The 26,957-nt window shown below is 40.6% G+C and overlaps 1 protein-coding gene across 2 annotated transcripts in view; it reads left to right on the top strand.

Moving 5' to 3' along the window:
• Window positions 1–26,957, top strand: part of CACNA1D (calcium voltage-gated channel subunit alpha1 D) — a 398,008-nt gene that overhangs the window by 217,824 nt on the left and 153,227 nt on the right. The window contains exon 8 of one of the 2 annotated variants that reach the window (XM_054033680.1): window positions 11,070–11,173. In XM_054033680.1, coding sequence (XP_053889655.1) covers window positions 11,070–11,173 — 104 coding nt within the window. Of the gene's footprint in view, window positions 1–11,069; window positions 11,174–11,856; window positions 11,961–26,957 lie in introns of both variants that reach the window. The other variant, XM_054033681.1, reaches the window with a different exon arrangement.

The following is a 26,957-nucleotide window of genomic DNA, read 5'->3' as shown; positions in this document are numbered from 1 at the left end:
TCACGAACAAGGTCAGCTCCCAGACTACTGCACTGGGCAGCACAGTATGGGGAGGAGGTGACCAGCCCTCTGTGGAGAAAGAAGTGGTTCAGGACTATTTAGAAAAGCTGGACGAGCACAAGTCCATGGGGCCGGATGCACTACATCCGAGGGGCTAAAGGAGTTGACAGATGTGATTGCAGAGCCATTGGCCATTATCTTTGAAAACTCATGGCAATTGGGGGAGGTCCCCGATGACTCAAAAAAGGCTAATGTAGTGCCCATCTTTTAAAAAGGGAAGAAGGAGGATCCGGGGAACTACAGGCCAATCAGCTTCACCTCAGTCCCTGGAAAAATCATGGAGCAGGTCTTCAAGGAATCAATTTTGAAGCACTTAGAGGAGAGGAAAGTGATCAGGAACAGTCAGCATGGATTCACCAAGGACAAGTCATGCCTGACTAACCTAATTGCCTTCTATGATGAGATAACTGGCTCTGTGGATGAGGGAAAAGCAGTGGACGTGTTATTCCTTGACTTTAGCAAAGCTTTTGATATGGTGTCCCACAGTATTCTTGCCAGCAAGTTAAAGAAGTATGGGCTGGATGAATGGACTATAAGGTGGATAGAAAGCTGGCTAGATCATCGGGTTCAATGGGTAGTGATCAATGGCTCCATGTCTAGCTGGCAGCCGGTATCAAGCGGAGTGTCCCAAGGGTGAGTCCTGGGGCCGGTTTTGTTCAATATCTTAATTAATGATCTGGAGGATGGCTTGGATTGCACCCTCAGCAAGTTTGCAGATGACACTAAACTGGGAGGAGTGGTAGATACGCTGGAGGGTAGGGATAGGATACAGAGGGACCTAGACAAATTAGAGGATTGGGCCAAAAGAAATCTGATGAGGTTCAACAAGGACAAGTGCAGAGTCCTGCACTTAGGACGGAAGAATCCCATGCACTGCTACAGACTAGGGACCGACCGGCTAGGCAGCAGTTCTGCAGAAAAGGACCTAGGGGTTACAGTGGACGTGAAGCTGGATAGAGGCAACAGTGTGCCCTTGTTGCCAAGAAGGCTAACAGCATTTTGGGCTGTGTAAGTAGGAGAATTGCCAGCAGATCGAGGGACGTGATCATTCCCCTCTATTCGGCATTGGTGAGGCCTCATCTGGAGTAATGTGAACAGTTTTGGGCCCCACACTACAAGAAGGATGTGGAAACATTGGAAAGAGTCCAGTAGAAGGCAACAAAAATGATTAGGGGGCTGGAGCACATGATTTATGAGGAGAGGCTGAGGGAACTGGGATTATTTAGTCTGCAGAAGAGAAAAATGAGGGGGGATTTGATAGCTGCTTTCAACTACCTGAAAGGGGGTTCCAAAGAGGATGGATCTAGACTGTTCTCAGTGGTAGCAAATGATAGATCAAGGAGTAATGGTCTCAAGTTGCAGTGGGGGTGGTTTAAGTTGGATATTAGGAAAAACTTTTTCATTAGGAGGGTGGTGAAGCACTGGAATGGGTTACCTAAGGAGGTGGTGGAATCTTTTTCCTTAGAGGTTTTTAAGGTCAGGCTTGACAAAGCCCTGGCTGGGATGATTTAGTTTTGGATTGGTCCTGCTTAGAGTAGGAGTTTGGACTAGATACCTCCTGAGGTCCCTTCGAACCCTGATATTCCATGATTCTATGAATCTAATAATACTCAAGTTATTTTCTTACATGATGTTTAAATGTAGAGAGTTGTCTGGAAACATAGTAATGCTATGCATTTTAATAGCACGTTTTACCTTTAGAAACATGAAGTTCAAATTCAGAAGTGACCTTAAGTAATTATAAGGGAATCTAAGATAATGTAACCTTTATCCATTCTCTTCAATAAACCTTGCTTAGACTCTCAGCTTTCGGCAGATTCTCTTAGACTCGTTTAGAGTCTTTTAGCCAGAACCCTTACCAGCATGTCAGTTACAAACCTGGTTTACCAAATGGCAGTGAAGTGAAATTCACAACAAAGTAACGGCCTCAGAATTCACAACCCACAGGTGCACCTGTCTGTGGGCTGCAGGATCCCCAGGTCTGCAGTGCAGTGAAGATGAATCCAGCCAGCCCAGGAAAGAGTCAGAGATATCTGTGCTTTTGTTCCAGAGCCCAGAGTATAGCATAGGTAAAGCTAGGCCCTTTTACAGGTGGCCAGGTTTAGAGGAGCTGCTATACTTGACGCCCAGCCCCTTTAACCAGATTTATGTTAACTCCATTGCAGCTTGGGGGACCACTGGCTGAAATGTTGTTTGGAATCCTCTAAAATGAATGGAGCTTCCCAGCAGGCTTCGAAGTCTGTGCTCTCAGGTTCGTGAGCCTACAGTGCAGACTTAAAAGCCTGCTGGATCAATTCCCCCTGTTCACAAAACCCTGATTTCTGAGGGCTTTGTAAGCCCTTCAAGAAATTGGGTTTGTAGTTCATTATCATTTCTAAGGTGGTACCAAGGATGTTCTAGCCACCGGTTAATAAATTCACCAACTTAAATAGCAACAGAGGGTCCTGTGGCACCAGATGCATCTGAAGAAGTGAGGTTCTTACCCACGAAAGCTTATGCTCCCAATACTTCATCTGAAGAAGTGAGGTTCTTACCCACGAAAGCTTATGCTCCCAATACTTCTGTTAGTCTCAAAGGTGCCACAGGACCCTCTGTTGCTTTTTACAGATTCAGACTAACACGGCTACCCCTCTGTTACCAACTTAAATGTCAGTTAAGATGTTATAAATTTTAAACCAGCAAACCAGTTTGAAACTTTATGGAAAAGAAGCCGGACAGAAACAAATGTTAGAGATGTAATGACACTGCTTTATTAAAATCCCATAATTCAAGTCCAGATTCATCTGTATGTTCAAAGAAGCTTACAACTTTTCAGCAAGCCAGTGCCACCAGGAGCGCTGCCAGCTCTTCTGCCGCCCTAGGCGGTGGAAGGTCCCACCCCGAAATGCCACCCCCCACAGAGGCGGCGGAAGGTCCTGCCGCCGAAATGCTGCCGCGGTCGCCGCCCCCCAAATTGTAGTGCTCTAGGCGACTGCCTAGGTCGCCTAATGGGTTGCGCCGGCCCTGAGTGCCACATTTTAAGAGAACTTAGGCCTGGATTTGCATGCAACTTTACCCAGGTTTGGGATACCTCACCTGCAGTTACCACACACTGGTATCTGAGAGACAGTAGTTATTTTTTAGTTTGTGTTGGGTTAAATTGGAGTATTGCAAATACCCCTGTATAATAACTCAGTAAATGTTGATTTGTTAATCGATTTGAAGTGTTACCATTTTGTTTTAAAATGATGCTACACTCTCAATGTTACACCTGAGAGAGTATATTAGTCCAATATACAAACTGTACAGCAGGAATCAAGGTGTTGAGCAATGGCAATTCACATTGACTTCAGTGGGAGCTGTTGATACCCAGCACTGCTAAAATCAGGTCCTAAATAGAAAAAGATTGTGGCTGGTACACAAGCTGGTGGTGGGGAGAGGGGAGAAAGGTGCCTGTGCCACCTCTTGCAGCGTTATAAAGGACTTGTTCACAGTCTGATCCTTTCACTCTGTTCAGTGCAAGTGTAAGGCGATGAGTGACTCCTATGATGGACTCCAGTCAATCCAGAAGCCAGGAACTGGTCTGGTGACTCCCAGAGCAGGTCTGTAAGCCCCACAGGAGGAATAGCAGCTCAGTCTGCTCTGCTCAATGTCACTCCAGGGCTTGGAACACTCTCCTGCCTGTCTGTAGTAACAGACTTCCCAAGCCTTAGCCCGCTTCAGCCTTGCTCTTGCTCCAGCCCTGTTCCTAGTCCTGCTCTCACTCTAGCCCTATTCCTAATCCGCTCCAGCCTTGCTCTCACTCCAGCCTTGCTCCAACCCCACTCTGGTCTCCTGGTTCCGGCTCCAACCACTAAGCCAGACTGCCATGGCTCCAACTGCTAGGCCTGGCCATCCCCATCATGGTTTCTGACAGCAAGACTGCAGTGGTGGGGCTATAGGATAGAGGGGAGCACATTCTGCTCCCTGGGAAAAGATATATTAATGGCTCGTCTTTGAGACTCCTGGGTCCTGTATGAAGCATTATGCTCCCTAGAACCCCTATTAGGAGGTATGCCTCATTGGCTGACAGAGCTGTGCCTTATGGAAGTATGGTGCTCTTAGGTTTTAACCCATCTTTTTCCTGCCATGGTACGCTTCAGGATTTCAACAGAGTTGAGACAATGAGACATTCTTCTTGTACCCACCCCTGTATTACCTATAGTGTTAAGGATATGTATGCACAGATAAACTTTCTCTGTCTTCAGTGGGCAGATGTACCTTTGGGCTCTGATGGTATATTCAGATTGATAAGCAAAGGAAATTGTTTCTTACCTGCCAATTTTATTTCTCCAAAATAGCATGTTCCTTGATCCTGGACTGTAAGTTGTGACCCTTCACTGGGAGCTCACAGGCAGCCAGATCTGTCAGTCACTGTGTCCCTCATGGAAGGGAGGGTGATCATTCTACACAAGAATGAGTGTTTCAAGGCTGTTAAAATGTACTATGTAAACTGATTTAATGCCCGTGCAAATGGCATAAAAATGACACAGCATAGTCAAGAAGTGGCAACAATGTAAGAATAAATGCTGACGAATACTGACGTAAATGAAGATTACGTGCCTCTGTACTGGAGAACCTGCTATTATAGAGAGATCAAATTGACTGGTATGAAAAGTATTCCTTTTGTCCTTCAGCTTTCCTGATCCAGTACTGTCAGAATATGAATCACAGTGAGAGCTCTCTAAGGTTAGGGTGAGAGAAAAAGAAAGAAGGTGGGGTGACTGGCACATATAATAAGTGGTCCACATGGCAGCTTTACAAACCCGTTTTGGCAATGTACAGCGCTTTTTGGTCCAGAAAAAGGACACAGCATGGATTTGACATGCAGTGGCATTCATGGGGAGGATTTAGGCCTTTTGGTCTTTTATGCTTCTTAGCTACAGCTCCTGATCCGTCTCACAGTTGAATCCTTGGCTAGAGCCAGGATTTGCTCTGCACTTTGGGTGAGAGACCACAAATAACGCTTTGGGCTCGCAAATATACTTGTTTCTGGAGAGAGAGATTTTCTCAACCTAGCTGATAGCTAAGCCATGCCTCCATTTTTGTTTTGGATTATGGACAAAATTACATTTGGGTTGTCTCTTTTGACCTGTGGAAATCTGTCTTGAATTTTGGAATAAAGTTTTGAGATAGGTAGAGTGCCATTTGGCTTTCATTAAATGAGCTGTCTCTGAATGGAAAGGGCTTCTGGCTCAGATATTCACTTTGTCAATGTTATTGCAATTAAAAATTTAGCTTAATGTACAGGAAGTATAAAAATAGTTTGAATGGAGATTGAATAAGTGCCTGAAGAAATAGGTAGTAAAAAATCACGAGAGGAGGTAGGTTCAGACCTATGTTTTTAGAAATCTGTGAGTGAGAGAATGAGACAGGAGAGCAAGCCTGAGCTCCTTAAGACTGTCTTGAAATTGGACATTTGGCCCTCCAATATGTTCTCTCTGAGTCCAAGGGTGATACCAGTTTGAGAAAATACAGGGTATTTCAAATGGAAAGGCCATACGCACATTAAAGTCCTGATCTGCACACCAATTCTGGAATCTGTTCCAGGTGTTGGAATGTAGACTAGAGGGAGATAATTTTTCAGTAGATAGTAAGGTATGGATGGTACCTGAATATCCTTAATTATTTCGTCTTGCATTTCACAGCAGCTATGTTATTTGGGATCATCTGATTTTACTTGCTTATTTTGAAAGACACAAAGTGGATTGAAGAAAAGGCTTAAAGTAGGGATTTGGGACAAAACTGAGATAGGGCATTTGTGGCCTCCTCTTTGTAATCTCTCCCCCTGGAATAGTGCAGTAATAGATTCCAATTTCTTGACCTTGTAAAATGGTAGAGCGGGTCTAACATTCCAGATCTCTGTCTGATAGAGTTGGGCAAGAATCCAGTCCCTGTCATCTGTAGCATCCCGAGTGACATCTTGGCTTGCCTTTGAACATACAGGAAATGGGACCCAACTAACATTACTGGATCAGGGGACATGCCTTTGAAGGAGACTGTAAATTGCATGGCTTTTTATGCTGGTTGGAGGTCCAGGGTATGCTGAATTCAATCTTAGATCAGCACCAAAAGTGTACTAGTCCATCAAAGAACTAAGAATAGCCTAGCAAATTATTTATACCATTGAATAGCTGTGATTCCCAACTTTCTCATGGCAATGGTGTTAGCCCTGGATGGTAACATAATGTTGGATCTTAAAATTGCATCACCATAATGTAAAGTGATTTTTTCTTACATGAGTTTTACGCTAGAAACTAGTGCTTGTGGTAAAAATACATTAGGGCAAGATTCAGGGAAGCAACCATAAGGATGTGCAAATCACAAGTGCTAACGTGGTCGTTGTGACACAGAGAGGATGTTTCAAACTTAGCCCCCCCCCCGTCTTCGTATCTGCAAGAAAGTGGGGAAAGCAGCTTTGGTTTCATTCTGGGGGTACTTGGTGCTAAACTAGCACAAACTCAGGCTGCTCTGGGCATGCTCCCTTGCTAAGCAAATCAGCATCTTATTGGCTTGCAATGATCATGTTGAGCTCCCCAGACTTGAACCTCACACAAGGGAGGCTGTAAATGTCATTTGGGGTCTTCTCAGATGGTTTACACCAGCAAAAAGCTGTCATCAACACTGGGTGAGATTGACCTTTTTCTTCTGGTATCTTTCAACAAAGCAAATGAAAGATATGATAGATAGGGTGGGGACTGAATGTGAAGGGCCCTGAAAGTGAATACGAGCAGATTATGTTCGATGTGACAGAGGAGAGGGAGCCAGTGGAGGGACTCAGAGAGATAACAGGGTGCAAGTGATGGGCTGGGAGAATGAATTTTGCCCCATCATTGTGAATGGATGTGAGTGGGACAAGTTTGCATTTGTCAAGGCCAGAGAGAAGGATGTTGCTGTAATTGAGATGCAAGATGATGAGTGCTTGGGTAGGAGTTTTAGTTGTGTGGACGGGTAGGAAAGACTGTATCTTAGAGATGTTATGCAGAAAGAATCAGCAAGATTTAGATATAGCTTGGATATGAGGACCTAGAGAGAGGTCTGAGTTGAAGAAGACATGCCAGTTATGGGCCTGAATGACAGGCAGGATGGTGATGCTGTCTACAGTAATCAAGAAAGGAGGTAGCGGTGAAGACTTAGAGAGAGATTAGGAGCTCTGTGTTAGCTATGTTTGCTTCAGTTGATGGCTAGACATCCACAAGTAAATGTCAGAGAGACAGGCTGAGATTTTAATTTGGACAGAAAGAAACAGTCTGAAGCAGAGAGGTAGATCTGTGAGTCATCAGTATAGAGACGGTACTGTCATTGATTTTGTGTTTATGGATGAGATAACCTAAAGATGAGGTATAGAGGGGAAAGAGAAGGGGACCAAGCCCTGTGGGACCTCCACAGAAAGTTTGAGGGTAGATGAGTCTACTTTTTTCCTTCCTGTGAATTTTCAGAAGCAGGGGATGATTTGGTCCTTGCTATTTAGTTAGGGTTTTTAGGGATAATATTGCTGTGTTGCGATACAATGACAAAAACAACGAGGAGTCCTTGCGGCACTTTAGAGACTAACAAATGTATTTAGGCATAAGCTTTGATGGGCTAAAACCCACTTCATCAGATGCATGGAGTGGAACATACAGTAGGGAGGTATAAATACACAGATGTCAATCTGTTTCTTCACTTCACCAGGTGGGTATTGCTCCAATCCCCCAGGCAGAGACAAACACCTACAGGATCTCTATCAAGTGTTCTTAAAACTACAATACCCACCTGCTGAAGTCAAGAAACAGATTGACAGAGCCAGAAGGGTACCCAGAAGTTACCTACTACAAGACAGGCCCAACAAAGAAAGTAACAGAACACCACTAGCTGTCACCTACAGCCCTCAACTAAAACCTCTCCAGCGCTTCATCAAGGATCTACAACCTATCCTGAAGGATGATCCCTCACTCTCACAGACCTTGGGATACAGACCAATCCTCGCTAACAGACAGCCCCCCAACCTGAAGCAAATTCTCACCACACAACAAAAACATTAATCCAGGAACCAAACCCTGCAACAAACCCCAGTGCCAACTATGTCCGCATATCTATTCAAGGGACACCATCATAGAACCTAACCACATCAGCCCCACCATCAGGGGCTCGTTCACCTGCACATCTACCAATGTGATATATGCCATCATGTGCCAGCAATGCCCCTCTGCCATGTACATTGGCCAAACCGGACAGTCGCTACACAAAAGAATAACTGGACACAAATCTGACATTAGGAATTATAGCATTCAAAAACCAGTAGGAGAACACTTCAATCTCCCTGGTCACTCAATAACAGACTTAAAAGTGGCAGTTCTTCAACAAAAAAACTTCAAAAACAGACTCCAACGAGAAATTGCAGAACTGGAATTAATTTGCAAACTGGACACCATCAAATTAGGCCTGAATGGAGACTGGGAGTGGATGGATCACTACAGAAACTAAATCAATTTGTTAGTCTCTAAGGTGCTACAAGTACTCCTAGTTGTTTTTACAAAACCTAATTTCCCCTTGCTAAATACTTCCTTCCTGTCAACTGTTTGAAATGGGCCATCTTGTTTACATTGGCTCATTAACACTACAAAAGTGATTTCCACCCCTTTTTGTCAACTGTTGAGAATTGCCTACTTCCAACTTAAATTAAATTGGCTCATTAGCATTGACCCCCGCACTTTGTAAGGCAACTCCCATCTTTCTGTGCTGTGTATTTATGCCTCCCTACTGTATGTTCCACTCCATGCATTTGATGAAGTAGGTTTTAGCCAACAAAAGCTTATGCCCAAATAAATTTGTTTGTCTCTAAAGTGCCACAAGGACTCTTTGTTGTTTTTGCTGATACAGACTAACACGGCTACCACTCTGAAACCTGATACAATGACAGTCTTCCCCCAGTACCAAAATAAGACAAAACAAAACAAAACAAAAACCCTAAAAAAAAACCCCTGTGCTGCTTAAAAGTTTTTCTGTGTTTAATTTTTCTATTGAGTCCTGTAAAATCTGTCACTTATTTAAAACCTCTTCTGTTACATAAAATATTTTTAATAGAAAAATGATCTGGCATAGATTATTTTAAAAAGACATATAAGAACTTGGTGATTGATCTTCTCTTTTTAGTCATATTGGAAGTAAACGGAATTAGTCATTTTTTTAAGTGAAACAAAAATTAATATACATTACTTCACTACAGCTAACTGAGTAATACTGAGAACTGTCCAAGGCCTTGATTCTGCAAAGATTTATGTATGTGTTAAACTGTGACCAAGTGTAGGGCATACTTTTACCTTGTGGAAATGGAGGCTTTGTAATAAGATTTTAAAATAAAATGAGAAATAAAACTTATCAAGGTTTTCTTTCTCTGTTTAAAAAAGAATCAGAGCTCTTATAATAGGGATATTAATGACAGGATTCAAATCCTTTAGCAGGAGTTTGAGTAGAAGTTACATGTCTTTAAACCCTATTTCACACACACACACACACACACACACACACACACACACACACACACACACACACACACACACACACACACACACACACACACACACACACTTTTAAAGAAGGGGAAGAAGAGTTGCCTAATGTTTGATTCACAATAAAGTGCCCAACCCTATAGTCCTTAAAAAATTCTAATTTTAGTCAGTTGGATTTTTCCTGGAAAAGGACTTCAGGATCAAGCCCCAAATCCGGCATGTTGGAGGAATTGGGGGTACTGGTTAATCAAAAATTCCAGTTAACTAAAAGTTATACTTAACAATGGAATACCAATTTGCAAAGAATTAGAATTCAATAAAATGAATAAAGTATAAAATAGTATACAGGTACTCATCAATCCAGTAGTGGTTGGTTTCTTGAAACACTTAGGTATATACAGGTAAAGTTTTCTATACAGTAGGCTATCTTATGACACTACATATCGCTATGGGCAGTGCATGACGTACACCCAGATCACTAAAAATACACTTAACACTAAAACTATACTGCACATAATTTAATCTTTCATTGATGATTCAGAAGGCACTCCAGGATCTCGCAGTGCCTCAGGGTCATCATGATCAACATCAATTATCACTGTAGATGTAGAAGGTGTAGAAGATTGGGCTGAATCTGTAATGACCCTATGGACACATTCTGGAAGCTGCTTTTTTGAATAAATCCCTGGTATCAGTTTGCTTACTTCTGCCTCTTTTGCATAAAAGTAGAGTGCAGAATGTGCAGTTGCATAACCTCCTGGGCAATATACTCGTCCCGGTTACTAGATAGAAGATTTGTATTGGGAGAAAGCAGAAATGCTGCTTAATAGAGCTTTCTGGTTGATCAAGTGCAGGATAACACAGGTTTTACTTATAAAACTTTTGAGTTACACAAATATATTCCCACTATAGTTCTTAACAAACTGATTAAGAATATCTCACTGCACCCAATTATATATTTATGGTAAGGAGTTTATTGAAATTATTTGCTATAGAAAAATAATAGGATATTTATATTATTGCAATGTATCTGTTTTACCTTTTAGTGTATGCTTTTTAAAAGAAAATCCAAGTAGGTATAGGTAAGAAATATGCTGATATTAAAAATGAAAAAAAATCCCAAATGTCTTAAATATCATTTTATAAGTGTTGTTTTATTTTATAGTTAAGAGAAACATTTTCTGAAATTGGGATTGTACGCAAAGTATTAAGCAAAAAACAAAATTCCTGCTTTACTACCTTTATATGTTTGGCAAAATAATTTTCAGTTGCAAAGCTATGCAATAGTCATTCTTTTCTTTCAGTGTGTGTGCTGGGAATGTGAAGTGAATGTGGCCAGTGCTTTACTCCTCCTCCTATGGGCCTCCTCCAATGAATGTTAAGGAAAATGCATAGAATATTGTCTCACTGCATTATAAAGCTCTCTTTTCTTTTTCTCTAATTCTTCCTTATTACATACTATAGGAAACTACTTCTATAAGATCATCTTATTTCTTACAGATGAATGATGCTATGGGATTTGAATTGCCATGGGTGTATTTTGTCAGTCTCGTCATCTTTGGGTCATTTTTCGTACTAAATCTTGTTCTTGGTGTATTGAGCGGGTAAGCATACACCTTTTTCATCATGAAAGCAGAGTCCTGAATTCAGTTGCTATGAACACACAGGTTATATTGTACAGGTGAGCTTATGTGCAGTGTTGATGTGGTTTAAAAAGAGCTTCCTCTCTTCCTGCAGTTGTGCTGTATACCTAAAGCAGAAACAGTTTACCATAACCAAGACATAGACCCTGAAAATAATGTACAGATACCAAAACCAGAGATTTATTTAAAAAAAATTTAAAATGTTACCAGCATATGGGCTTTGTGTTCGTACTTAACTTGAGGCTAAATTATATTACCCCCCCCTCCCACTATAAATACCTTTCATTTAAATGTGATGTTTTAAAACATGCCTTCTGTTACAGAACATAACATCTGCAAACTTATTTGGGTAAGTAAAGAAGTTAAATATGAGTCCACTTGTCTTAAAAATTAACTAAGCCAAATACCTAACAGATTTAATGGATATTTTCAGCATTCAGAAGAGGAACCAATTTTTCTTTTCCTAATAATATACAATGGAAAAAAATTAGAGGCTGATGTGTAACTAAGTGCTGGAGATGACAGATACTAAAAAGTAAGGTTTATTTTGGAACAATGCATACCTATGTGATCTGGCAGCTGCTAAAAGGACTCTGCTATTTAATGAATGGCTGAATCATAACTTATTTCCTTACATTTTACAGGTAAATGATGCAATAGGATGTGAATGGCCATGGATCTATTTTGTTAGTCTTATCATCCTTGGCTCATTTTTCGTACTTAACCTGGTTCTTGGTGTACTTAGTGGGTAAGCAGTTGAGTTAACGTTGTATATTCTGCTGCAACTTGTAAGGTGGCCTATGCATTTATTCAAGCTTCTCAGTGATGGCTTTTTGCATGTGTCTCAAATCTTATGTCATCCTACCAACGTTTGCTCTTTTGACTGAATTGTGTGATCCTTGTGCCTGTACCTATCTGCGACATCATGTGTGTTTACAGTGCTTGCCAAAAACTATTCATTAAATGAGGCACTAATTACCTCATTGTAAAATTACTTCCAGTAGTCAGATACATTATTTTGCACACAATGAGAGATGGATGACACCTGTACAAACATTTTTCCGCTAGGTAAGAACCATTGTCCCCTTCTGAAAGTCTTACTTGTGTTTTTGTTCAAATGTATATACAGTAAATTGAGCCCTCTTTATAATTATCAGTCATGTATAGCAACTATTTTTAACAGGTGCATCAGGTTCTTTAATATATAGAGAGGGTATGTTTGGATTATAAAGTTCCCTGTTCTGCAAAGTGTCCTATTCTGTCTTCTGTACTATAGTGCTGGGTATTATTAGTTCCCATTGACTTAAATGAGAGTTGTGGGCAACCAGCACCTTGCAGGATTGACCTTATACATTTATCTGAACTCAGCTGTCCATGTAACACGCTATTCAGTGATAAATTTATAGGCAGTTCGTTGTTCCACGTACATAGAACCAAACACGTTAGCCAAATACTAATGAACTGACTGGGTGTTTTTATCTGTGGAGTATAGTTATAAAACATGGTTTATGGTAAGGATCTTATACGTTTGTTTAAGAATAAAGGAAAAGATACTACAGGTATTTGAACCTAAACTGAAACATTAGATACTGGTGTGAATTATATTATCTATAGTTAACTATGAGTTAACAAGTGAGGTTTGGAACAATGGCTTCTTGGGAACTTTGGGCGAGATTGTACTGTCATTGAAGTCAATGGAAAAAATCCCTTTAATTTCAATGGGAGCAGGACCAAGCCTTATGAGAAAAAGCTAGAGTAGTTTGTGGTGTCACCAGACCTCGATTGTGTGCATAGCCTTCTTCACTATTTCTCCATGGTGTGCTTTTGATATTTAAAAAATATCACAATATTTTACAGAGAAAATATGTATTTTTAGAGAACCAAGTGCAAAATGTCCCATTACCCTGCTAAATATCTATTCTGTGAGATCCTGTTTGTCAAAGAGTTGGTTTTAAAAATATAATTTAAAAAATTACATGCTATTTATAGGGTAGGATTTCATTATGCAGAGAATTTGAGGAAAATAGGGAAAGTGATGAGTTACCTGAATGTCACAAGCCTTCTGTAAGGAGGAAGGGGAAGAAAAGGAAAAGAGAGACTGAATAAAGGCAGGTGATGATTGTCTGATTTAGGCCTCAATCCTACAAAGTCTTACACACATTCTTAGCTTATATATTGTGAACAGTCCCATTGATTTCATTATATTCAGTGACAAATGTGTAAGTCTTTGCAAGATTCAGGGGTTAGTTTTCATGTCACAATCTCACTGAAAAAGAGAAGTGAGAAGAAAGAAGAAGAGAGAGGAGGATGTTTGCTGCATGATTTACCTCTGATATGTTGATGCCAACATCTAACATTCCTTGTCACTCCAGAGCTCTCACTAAAGTCAATGCAGGACCAGGCTTCATCCTGTCCCCTGAGCCTTGAAAGGGTCATTAATAGCAATTATTTTCCTCCTATCCTGAGAAGCTGTGCTCTGGGAGCAATTAATTAAATATACCTCCTTTCTGCTGCCAGACTCAGATGCATTGTTATTGGTTTAGTTCTTATGTATTTTTTAATTTGTAAGGAATAGTAATATCAGATCTGATATCATAATCCACACAAAACTTAGGAAATTCAAATAGACACTTATAGCCAATTTTAATGTTGAGATAGTAAAATTTAAATGTTTTATAAAGCTTGTTAACATTTTAAATGCAGTGAGGCCAGTTAAATGTTTTCTTTTGCATTTTTACCACTAAGTAAAGTTTTACTGGATGGGCCAAAATTCCCTATATACTTAGAACAGGGACTCTGGCTAGAACTGGTGAAAAGGTAAAATAAAACTTTTTATCTGTTCCTGTATTGTATTTGCCAACCCAAACATTTGGGATAGAGATTCTAGAAGGCTAAATACAATTCCGTGCTGCTCGCCCAATTAGCCAAGTTTGGTAAAGAAGAATTTTGCAGGACGTAGATTTGCTCTGCAATTGTTGCAGCACCAGGCATGCAATATCTCCTGTTATGTGTGCCCACTCTGAGGCAGGTCAGTGGCCAGTGGATCCATGAAGTGGTTGATCCATTAGTCCAGAGATCTCATTCTTTCCCCAAGTCCCTGTCACCCACCTTCAATTGCAGCTGCACTGGGATGTCCATAGCACATGGGGTAAAGTCCTCTCAAATTTAGTTCCCTCCCCTATGCTGCATAAGTGCACTGGCTCAGTAGCACTTTGGGCCTTTTGTGACCCTGGAGGAATGAGCAGGGTTTGCCCCAAAATAAGCAATCTAACACCCTCATCTCCAGATTGTATGTGACTTCCATGTTTAAGAAAAATGACGTGAATACATTATAATACAAATTCCACTTATATTTAAAACAAAATATAATCTACAGAGGTTCTCTTTAGGCCTGTCGGGATTTATGTGTAAAAAATCAATGTTAGCATAATCCTCAGGACCTGCTAGTATTTATCGGTTAAAAACTAGTGTTTTTCATAATGAGTCAGACGTAAAACGTGTAGCACAAGTGTTCTTTATTCTTATCAGAAAAGTTCTCAGTGTGCCTTTCAGATTTGTTTTTTACCTTTTCCAAAATATCAAATGAAACTTAATTCATGATAAATCTAACAAATTGTTCTAAACTGACCAAAATCTAGTAGTACAAATATAACACCAACTGATTTAAAAAACATGGCTCTACACACAGATATTTGGATTTTAAAAGCTGAAATCTGATTTGTGACTTAACATGCCTTTTTTCCTTATGATGGCATTTTCTGTAGTGTCAAGTTATTCTGTGTACATTTAAATCTGTCTGCTGTTTTGATCTCTCTTTGCTGTTTTAAAATACTCATTCATTATCTTTGCACTCCTATCTTATTCTGTGGCCACCTACACCATCATATTCTGTACTGCCTCTCTCTTTTGCACTGCATGTTTGATATGTTGTTTAGATATTGTACATGTGGATGACTCTGATGATTTGGGAGATCTTTTGTTTTACATCTAGCCCTTTCTGAAGGTGAGTATGTCCTGATCATCAATGTAAATTGTATCTCCTTAAGTAGTCATGCATTAAAATGAAATTAATAATTTTATTTTTAATGGCTGATATTTAAAATGAGAGCACTAACACAGAGAGGCCTCTATACCTAGTAAATATTTTAATTTTAAGACACAAGCTGACAAGGGAGGATTTGCTCTAAATATTCCCTCCAATAGTAAACTTCAGTAGGGATTCACAAGCAAAAATTAGATCAGTATAAACCATTTTCCAGTAATTCACCTTATCAAAAGTCTTGCGTTTGCTTTCTCTTTATTAACCACTGGTCCCAATTGTGTCTTTCTCAAAGTGAAATCTCAATGGCAAAACTATTTTAGTTGCATGATACTACTACAAACAAAGTCTGGTTTGTCCTCATCCCTGTGCAGGTGCATAAGAGGTTGGCGGCAGAAGCATTTCCCATCTTGCACCTTTGTGCGTGAACGAGGCATGATGTTCTTGGGGAGAATGCAAAGGGTGGGAGAACTGCCACTCCAGCAGCAGCAGCTCCAGGCACCAGCGCTCCAAGCGCGTGCCTGGGGCGGCAAGCTGTGGGGGGCGCCCTGCTGGTCCCTGCGAGGGCAGCAGTCAGACAGCCTTCGGCAGCATGTCTGCGGGAGGTCCCCGGTCCCACGGATTCGGCGGCATGCCTGCGGTATGTCCGCCGGTCCTGCGGCTTCGGTGGCAATTTGGCGGCGGGTACGCCGAATCCGTTGGAACGGCGGACCTCCCGCAGGCATGCCGCCAAATCCGTGGGACCGGGGACCTCCTGCAGGCATGCCTCCGAAGACAGCCTGCCTGTCGTGCTTGGGGTGTCAAAAAAGCTAGAGCTGCCCCTGCACTCCAGTACAATCCCTTGCAGCCCAGGAAAGAGTTATTGCTGAGTCAGTCAAAATTCTTCCACTGGCTTTTACTGCTTGTGACCATTCTGCATTCTCTCCACCACTGGACGCAGATTAAGCCCACAGTCTGCCCCTAAATATACCTACTGTCTGAGTAAGATAATAGGATCAAACCTTCCAAACCCTGTTTTATCTTCCAGACAAGGTACTTTATTATCTTTCTGATACAGATAATACAAAGAAGAGTCATAGAAGTAAAGATCTGATGTTAAATGCAGTTTAAATAACTGGCAGTGCAGATGAGGCTAAGTCATACAAGCCTGATCCTGCAGTCAGTTGGAGATTTGCTTGAGTAAAGACTGCTGGATTGGACTCATAGCCATGCAGCTTTTGTGTATTTTACCTAAGAAAAGTGTATGGCTCACTTCTTCATGTTCAGTATATATTGCATGTATTAAATGTTCACATAACACCTCTGTTCAGCATATGAAGGTGCAACAACCATTAAGAGGGCAGTCAGATGATTAATGGGTCATATACTACTATACAGCTCAAATACATTGTTTAGGATAAAACTAACTAATTTTTCAAATAAGAAAATGTAGAAATCACCACTGAATCAGGACAAGAATAAATGGTGTCACACAGGTTTAATATTTTTGAACACAGATAATGTGGTGCTCAGTCAATATTGGAGACTTCATAGTAGTAAAATGTCAGAAGTAAGTAGAGTTGAGCAAATACTGCAAACAAATCCCCATGAGTATTTGCTCACATTTTTAAATGACTGTATGTTGGCCATGCTTATGCCCCTTTAGTATTCACTTTCCACGAATATTTGGGGATTCAAGCTTAATGCCACAAATATTTGCAGAAAGAGAATTTCAAAGTTGCATATGTACGTAAACACTGAGACTGGACTTTAATTTGCCCATATGAATATTCATGTAGCACACTTAAGTCTTTCAAGATACCAGAGCAACATCCTGAGATTTGTCTGGCCAACCACAATTAACCAGAATAGTCTGATTGGTGAATGGTGTGTCTCGGATTCTCCAACAGAACTGTTCATTATGCAGCCATATATCTAATAAAAATGGCAATATGAAAAAAACCCAGAATAATTTCAGTGACAAATAAATTCAAGGAAATTGCAATCTGCCACCAGATATCCTGTGGGTGTAAAAGTAGGCTAAGGTCATCAGATAAATTATTCATAGTGAATCATTCACTCAGCTCTAGAATTTAGGAGTAAGAATCAGGAAAAAAAGATACATAGGAACGCAATAATTATTTTGCGGTGACTGTTGTGGGCCACGTTCAGATGTGATTTGTAAAGCAGTGTAAATTAGACTCTTTTCGTTTCAGCCAGATTTCTTGAGACTTAGAAGTTAAAGTAGGATAGCAGCAATGTTCAACTTACACCTTTTACTGACTCTTTGGGTTGAGACAGGTTGGGTAAGTAGATGCATAGATGTAAGGGAATCTAACCACTTAAGAGAGTCTTATGCTTAACTCAGCAGGGTTCAGCTGGAAGCCACACCTGAAAGTATTTAACAAGTAGGGTGACCAGACACAAATGTGAAAAATCGGGACAGAGGGCGGGGAGTAATAGGAGCCTATATAAGAAAAAGACCCAAAAATCGGGACTGTCCCTGTACAATTGGGACATCTGGTCACCCTATTAACAAGTGAATTCTAACTCCGCTGTTGGCTGCAGGCTGCTGTTTCCATTGGAATTACTGTCTGCTAGTGAGAAAAAGGAAAGTGAAATGTATGCTGGTGCTTGTTTAATTGTCATCAAAGCTGACATTTTTATCCATGGCAATGGGTGTGAACAACAGCTGGTAGCTAGCAGCAGAGTTGTAAGACATCTTGTAAGTATTACTTTTTTGTGACCCATACACCTGACACTAAAAGGAGCTTTTCATTCATCTCCAAAATGCTGAACCACTGTTCCTGCATAATAGTGCATTGCTGGCACAAACGTGCTGCCAGTCCACAAGATGACATAATTTTTGCTCTTTTATTATAACTGCTTCTTTCATGAGACTGGTCCAAAACATGCACATTCACTCATCTCCTTCAGAATAGCCTTCAGCAATCTGACAGGCAGGCAGGGAAACATTAGCTGAGCATTCACACTATGGGCCACATTTTCAAATTCACGTTGTTCTTGCAGTATTTGTCCACACGGAGCCAGATGCTTACCTGAAACCGAGGAGGGCTTGGCTGCTACAAAGCTGGTCTTTGCCACCTTTGCATTCCCCTTATTATTGCCGTGGAGCCAGGGGAGCTACTCAGGCCAGGGGCTGACCACTTTTTGGTTGGGCTAAACCTGAGTGGTGCTGAGACCTCATGTGCCTGGTTGCAGTGCTATTCACTCATATTTGGAGAGGGTGTGGGGGTCAGACTGTTGTAGAGGAGTGAAGGGATGCCTAAGCAGGGAAGAGGAGATCAGGTCGGGGAGAGGGGACAAATCTATGCTCCACAAAAACTTTAAATGGTTCTCTGCAGCCCCTGCCCTTATCCTTGTATGATCTGTCTTGGATCCCCTTGCGTACCCTAGCACAGCCTGTGGTCCTGACGGTACGCAGAATTCGCTATAGTATAGGGATCTGTGGTCATGCTTTCTTTTGCTAGCTGTGTCCACAGGGCCAGACACAGGGAGGTGGGTGTGGGGTAGCAGGCACTGCAGTTGCTCTGCTCCATTCAAGGATCTCCCTAGGCAGGTGGACTAGGCAAGGTAATTTTAGGGCAGCTTTGCACTGATGGAGCAGCACATAGTTCTCCTATCACAGCTGAGGAGCTGGTCCACAGGACCCAATTCTGAGAGATACTGAAGGTTTCCAGAGAGGTGCTCTACCCCTCATAAGGTGGGGCCCACACACTCTGAGCTCATAAATCCCATAAAGTACAAGGCACAGATATTGATAGTGGGTCTTGTTTGTACTGATCTGTGTTACAACTTAAAATGAAATAGAATATTAAGTACATTACCCAAAAACAGGGTGTGGAGGGGAAATGCATAAACATACATATACCTTTCAGATACCTTTTCAAGTAAAAATAATATTTTTCAATATTAATTCACTAATTCAATACACACTAAACTGTTTTTCTGTGAACAAAGAAAATAATAAATGACAAAACTTCATTATTTATTTATCAAGAGGCATAGTTTTTAATGATGCATGATAATCTATTCCTCAAGACAGTCCTTATCATTGGAGGTTGTATTCTTCTGAAGGCATTAGTACTTCTTTGGGTAGCCATGGGAACAAATAAGAAGATCTTTCAAACACACATTAATAAATCTCTGTAAGTTGCATTTACTTCCTTACTTAAGAACACCAAAGCATATGATTTGACATGTCCTTATATATATATCCTTCTACATGAAAGTCTTACAGGTTACTAAAATAGTTTTAATTTTTTTTTTTGCATCTCATTACTATGACACTATTTGCAATGCAGCAATATATGTGTAAAATAATTCTAGGAACTAAGAGCACAGCACTCATACATGCTAATCTCACCCGCAATGATAATCAGTTCATGTAATGTAAAATATGCTAGCCAAGATAAGCATGTACACCTAAGAATCCTTGTCTACAGTACACATGGAAAAATCATAGAAAAAGACATTTAAATAATGATACACAAAATAGAAAATGGCAGTGAACTGTCATCCATAGTCTCCTGGCTAAAGGAAAATGAACAGATTTTGACAGTGTTCCTTTTCTTGGCAGAGCAAAGGCTTAATAGAAAAAAAGCAAAAGGAAAAGATAAAAAGTACATAAATAAACAAAGCATACATGAGAAAGGAGAGGAAATGGTATTCAGCTCTAGAATTTTGCAGGTTATGAACTGAACTATGTTATTTTATTGTTGTGCGAGTGATCACATGGCTGACTGAAATAAAAGTCTGACTTTGTCATAACATTAAATAAATAAAGCTTGATCCTGTGAGGTGCTTATCACTTCTTGGAAGGTGGTGAGCACAATCAACTCCAAAAATGTTATGGGTCTTGAGGGTGCTCATTACATTCATAGAATCATAGAATATCAGGGTTGGAAGGGACCTCAAGAGGTCATCTAGTTCAACCCCCTGCTCAAAGTAGGACCAATTCCCAACTAAATCATCCCAATCAGGGCTTTGTCAAGCCTGACCTTAAAAACCTCTAAGGAAGGAGATTCCACCACCTCCCTAGGTAACCCATGCCAGTGCTTCACCACCCTCCTAGTGAAAAAGTTTTTCCTAATATCCAACTTAAACCTCCCCAACTGCAACTTGAGACCATTACTCCTTGTTCTGTCATCAGGTACCACCTTGGCAGATTGAACCCATTAAAAGATGTAGTAACACACATAAAAAGCACCCTTCCACAATGTATCTTCCACTAATAAATCCATCATGCCTTTGTTTAGTGCTGATTCAAAAAGGTTCCTTCCTAGGAGAAATGCAGCACACCTTCAGGTTGCCCACACACATAGCAGGACAACTCCATCATAGAACCAGTAGGTCTCCACTTTACAGTCATGTGTGCTAACAAGCCAGCAACTTGCATTGAGCTGGCTCCATGCCATTCAAGGAGTCCACTACCCCTGCAGAAGTCTGTCACCTCTTGCTGCATTCCTTTGTGCAGCAGAACTGCACCAGGACTGCCATGGCTAGAATGTACTGTATATTTTGCTCAATTGCTAACTCTAACTGACTACATTAACTAAATAAAGGAAGTGAATATCATAATGTTTTCCTTATAAAGGACCCAATCCTCCTCACCTGAGCTTAACTCCCACTGGGATCAATAGGAGTTCAGGATAAATAAAGACTGCAGGATCCAGCATACAGTTATTGTAGACGTGCAACAGAGCAAGTAACTATACTGTATATAAAAACCCAGTAATTAAGGATATAGTCTACATTATAGTTTGTCTATTTTATTTGTCTCTCTGTTTCATGGTATATGTGCAACCGGGTGTGAGTGCTTGTGTATATTTATTTGTACTGTTTAAAGTTTGAATTCTTTGTCTGATTTGAGTCTGCTAATTCATTGATTGTTTCGGTTACTACTCCATGAAACCCTCTCTATGTGCTATTCATCCACATTGTAAGCATGTAAGTACAAAAAATTCCATTATTCTGTGAATCCTCTCTTCAGACAAATGGGAATTTGGGGAATCTGCATTGATGGCTGGGTAGATTATATAAGTGGTTCTCAGTGCTGTGTTCTGGCTATTCTCATTTAGGAGATGGTCCTTTAAGGACTCTATGGTTGGTCTAACCTGCTCCGAGTTACGCTGAGCCAGGCAGAGAATCAGAGATGTAACCAGCTCCCAGACTGCATGTCCCCCACCGCCACTCTGCTATGCTAAGCAGTTCTCCCCGACAGAAGAAAATCTATCCCAATATAAAGAGAGAATCTCCATTTATGCATAGCAGCAGGAACCATTTGGCTTCTTTAGAAAGACCTGGCATGAAATAATTGCTCCAAAGTATCAGGGCATGAATGTACACCGCTTCAGTTTGTATGCTTTTGCCCAGGGCTGCCGAGAGCAGGTTCGGGCCCCTGTGAAAAAAATTTTTCGGGCACCCCAGCAAGGGTGGACCGGCTAAGCAGGGCCTATGATGGGGGGAGGAAGCTGGGGAAGCCGGGCCCCCTTCCGGACTGCTGGACCCCAGTAATTTGTACTGGCTTCCCCCCTTCTCGTTGGCCCTGCTTTTCCCTCAGCATTGCTTGTTGCAGGTGGTACTGTACTTGCATAGATAAACTGATCAGGGGGCAGTCTCCAGATCCTCATTTGGCAAAGAGACAAAAGACCATTTTTAGTCAGCAAGGAGCAAAGCTGCCAGTTCAGTCACTAAATACACTGGATTCTTGAAGAGGAATCTGTAAGCAATTCTGTACTCAATGATCTCACATCGGCACTGCAAACTCAACTGACTTTTTTCAGAGTAGCAGCCGTGTTAGTCTGTATCCGCAAAAAGAACAGGAGTACTTGTGGCACCTTAGAGACTAACTAATAAATTTGTTAGTCTCTAAGGTGCCACAAGTACTCCTGTTCTTTCAACTGACTTTGACTCAGTTATAATACGGCTGCCTTTTGTAGAGTAGACAGGACTTTAGAAAGCTTTTCTCTGGTTACAGAATATTATTAAGGACCTGTCTGTGCTACAAATTATGATCATGTTGAACTTGATCAATGGACAGTCACGTTACAGGCAGACTGTGTCTCCTGATTCAGTGGTACTGTATTTGGGAAGAAGGGGAAATCAGAATTAGGTAGATTATAGGTCACTAATCAAAAAGCAGGTTACTTTGAAGGAAGAGGCTACTTTGAAAGAAAATAGAGAAGTTGATGAAAAACATATTTGATTTTAAGACTTTGTAGAAGTGTTTCTCATTAGGCCAGACTTGCAAAAAGGTATCCCTCGCAATGTTGGCAGGCTGGCCTACAGAGTCTTAGCCTGGGAGCATGTTGTGTTTAAAAATATGAATCAGTAATCAGTTTGGCTGTTTTTAAACTGTAGGAGTTAAAACAAAAATAGAAGTTTGTTGACTCATATGCTTGTTAAATGCTCATTAAAAGAGCTTTATTTTTAAACTGAGATTTTATAGGCAGTAGGCCAGAGTTTGAGCTCATATATGCTAGTGTACCCAAAGTAACTCTGCCAAAGTTTATAGTTTACACTGATGTGAAAGCAGAGTCTGGCCCAATCAAATTTGGGGGAGGACACCTATGAAGACTATAGTGATAACAAGCTTATCCGATATGGCGAAATTCTGCTCTCCGACATGCACACATGGTTTCTATTAATTTCAGAGAAGGCCAGGTGTGTATGTCTAAGGGATGATTTTTTCGCCGTTGTACTGTGACAGAAAACCTACCATACAGCCAAATTCTGCACTCAGTTAAACCTATTCAACTCCATTGAAGTTAACGCATGGTTTTAAATGGAGACCCATGAAGGGAATTACACTTCCTTGTATGGTCAGCTTTTTTAAAAATAAAAGTGAAAAACATCATAATCTTGGGGATAAAATGCTGCTGCAACTTCCCCCACTGATAAATTGCAGTCACACTTCACCATGACAATGCCTGACTTCTATGCTTTGTTTAAAATCACCCCAAAAAATTAACTATGTATGTAGAGGACTGTGCTTAATTCCCCACGTGCACTTATTTTAATAAAAAGTGAAAGTTAAAAGCTGGTTCAGCCATGAATGAAGTGCTGCTAAAAGTAGCAGCCGTGCCAAATGTTTCTTTTCTTAAATGACTTGTTTTACTTTGATCCTTTCAATAGCGGCAGCTTTCAATAGTGCTTAACCCACAAACATCATATATCCATCACTCTTATGAAGCAAACCTGAACAACTTAACTGAGCAAAGTAAAAAGTCGTAGCAGCAGCCAACAAAAGTCCCTTGTCTTGATTCCACAGCACACCAGGGTAGCTATTTTCTCAAGAGATACCACCTCTGGGATAGCAGACCCACAGCTAAGTGGGCAAATCACGGAAACGAGCACTGCCCCTTTTGTACCCTCTGTATCCAATATGGGCTTAAAACCAGCCTTCTATGAAGCAAACAGGATTTTCTAAAGCAGTGGCTCTCAACCTTTCTAGACTACTGCGCTCCTTTCAGGAGTCTGGTTTGTCTTGGGTACCCCCAACTTTCACCTCACTTAAAAACTACTTGCTTACAAAATCAGACATAAAAATACAGAAGTGTCAGAGCACACTATTACTGAAAAATTGCTTACTTTCTCATGTATACCATATCATTATAAAGTAAATCAATTGGAATATAAATATTGTACTTACATTTCAGTCTATAGGGCAATATAAACAAGTCATTGTCTGTATGAAATTTTAGTTTGTACTGACTTCGCTAGTGATTTTTATGTAGCCTGTTGTAAAACTAGGCAAATATCTAGGCGAGTTGATGTACCCCCTGGAAGACCTCTGCGTACCCCCAGGGATACACATATCCCTGGTTGAGAACCATTGTTCTAAAGGACTTATGACCCTGTCTGCCCAAACAACTAAACTTTTTAAAATTTGCAATAAAGAACTTAATTCTCAGACAGATCTGCTGAGGGGCTTTTTTTTCATAAATATTTTTGTAAAAGGAGATGTCCTTTTTAAGTATCTCCTCTCGGGATGCTTGGTGGAGAATAGTAAAGGGAAAGTGAGTGCTGGTGTTCTCCAGCTTCATTAAAATGCCATCTAATAAATCAGGATTGTGTTCTGTGTATATCAAATCTAATTTTGTTGAATAAATCCTAACTGGGAAGAGCTGTAGTAAATGTCTCCATATTTAGTTTCTCCAATATCAAGTGAAAGACAAAAGTGGAGTGATTGCATGTGAAGAGCTCTTTAATTCTTGAATAAATTAAACAATTAATATATTTGCTTTGTGAAAAGGCCCAAAGCAGTTCATGGAACACTTTTACGCCACTCTAGGAAGGTAGTATACTGACACCAAACTTAGATGTAATATTTAAAAATAAGAAGCTTTCTATTATTTACATGTCATACAGTATTGGCAACACAACTCTGTACCTATGATTGCACATATCTTATTAAAAATATTTGAGCTAAATTCTGCAGTTCTTATTTGATTAAAACTCACATTTATTTTCTAATATGTCATTTCACGTGAAGAAAAGTTACTAGCTTCAAAAGGATAAGGGCTTCAACAATTTTCCTTGTGACATCACGTTAACTGGGAAGTATTTTCTGATGAGGGCTGATAAAATTCAGTTCCTACACTAAATAAAGAGACATAAAATTTATACTAAAATTGCTCATTACCTGTGTTTGGCTGTGTTTGAATTTCAGCCCTTAATGAACAACTGTACCAAACTGAGAAAGGGTGGAGAGAACAGGTTTAATTGTAAGGAGGAGCTCATTAAAGCTTCTTAAACTGTCTATGGTCACTGAGCTCTGTATAAAAATTTAATGGGGAAGAACTTTTTAGATCCTGACATATCCCTGAGTAGTAGTTCCTTTAGGAAAAAAGAAATACCTAAAGGGGACATTTCTGAAGAAGTTTACACCAGTGTAGACTTTGTCGGTTGGCAAACTAAGCTTTAAAAATATAGGATTGGCAGTGGAGGGCCTGCAGTGGTAAATCTAGTGGTATGAACAATCTAGGGGTTCTCAAACTGGGGGTCGGGTCCTCTCAGGGGGTCATGAGGTTATTACATGGGGGGTCGCAAGCTGTCAGCCTCCACCCTAAACCCCGCTTTGCCTCCAGCATTTATAATGGTGTTAAATATATAAACAAGTGTTTTTAATTTTTAAGGGGGGTTGCACTCAGAGGCTTGCTATGTGAAAAGGGTCACCGGTACAATAGTTTGAGAACCACTGATCCATACCTTTTAGAAATATGTGATATGGAATGAAAAAATTTTCAGGGTATAACAGTTGAAATTCAGAGTGTGAGGATATCATATTTAGTTGCGGGCTCCCACTGCTTTCTCTATTAATACGGATATAGCTCCCACTTCCACAAAGGTCAGCATAAATCCAGACTATCTTCTGTAAGGTGTACCAGTCTGCGGACACTGGGGTTTATCAGGGACTATGGACAGTCTGTGAATTTTATGGAAATGTTGCTGTAAATTCAAAGGGATTTTTTCCCACATTGCTTCTGCCACTGATGGTTTGGGTTAGGCTTGAATATACATTTCCAGTTTTCGTGACAATTACAAGTACAGCTGCTTTATTGAGCTCACCATTCAACCAAATACTAATGCCATTGCTCTTGAAGTAATGGGTCAAATATATATAGTTTGGAGTTGCATCATGTGTGAATCCCCTCAAAATATCTTTTATTTACATGGAATGCTACAGTGAATGAGAGCAGTATAAACTGATCTCCTTCATGTGTAAATTATACAGCGAGAACAGCTAGGTGAGGTAATATCATTTATTGGACCAGTTTCTGTTTGTGGAAGGGACAAGCTTTTGAGCTTTGCAGAGCTCTTCCTCTTCCTGTGAAGCTCGAAAGCTTGTCCCTTCCACCAATAAAAGATATTACCTCACCTACCTTGTCTCTCTCATGACCAACACGACTACAACAACACTGCAAACTATAAATTATACAATCATTCCAAACAAGAGAAAACTAAGTAGATTCTACTCTATTTATTTTTTAGATTTATTTACATATTCTCACAATTCTTTAAACAGTATTAAAATCATTGCAGCTGATAGGTTCTTCTTATTAATAAACTAGTGAGGGTTATAAGTAGGTTATGCCCCTGCACTATAATCACTCCTCTCCCTGGAGTAGCCGTGTCAGGGGCCACCGATCCACACAAGGGCTGGTGGTAGCTTGCCCCTGCTCCTCTTTGGAGTACAGTTCCCTCACTGGACTACTGCTCCTTGCCTTCAAGAGGGCTGGGTTCTGTATGGGTGAGGGATGACTCAGCCTCCAGTCAACCAAGAAGATTCTGCAGGGGGAGGACTCAGAGAATGGAACTGAATACTCTATTAAAATGAACAGGGCAGTTCATGCCTCTCAAAGCTATTGTTTCAGGCTGTCTGCATTAGTTACAATCAGGTAATGTTTACAAGGTTTTCTTGGCAACAGTGACGTCTAGAAACATAATTTATTTTTAAATGAAAGTTGCAATTTCAATGGCATAGCCAGGGTGGAAGCCTTAGGTATGTGCCTATACTTATTCCTTAATACAGCCCTGTGCCCAAGGGGACTGCACTACCTGTACATCAGGGAGCACAGCTCCCAGTTGGCACTCTCTGTAACAAAGTGGATGGAGGAATGTGGGTCATCAGACACAGGGCTACACAAATTCACTGGCCAAAACTCCTCTCCTAAGGGGAGCATAGGGTGTGTCTCCCTGGCT

The sequence above is a fragment of the Malaclemys terrapin genome, chromosome 7 (assembly GCF_027887155.1).
Source record: "Malaclemys terrapin pileata isolate rMalTer1 chromosome 7, rMalTer1.hap1, whole genome shotgun sequence".
Lineage (NCBI taxonomy): Eukaryota > Metazoa > Chordata > Testudines > Emydidae > Malaclemys > Malaclemys terrapin.
This window is presented reverse-complemented; position numbering and strand designations above follow the sequence as displayed.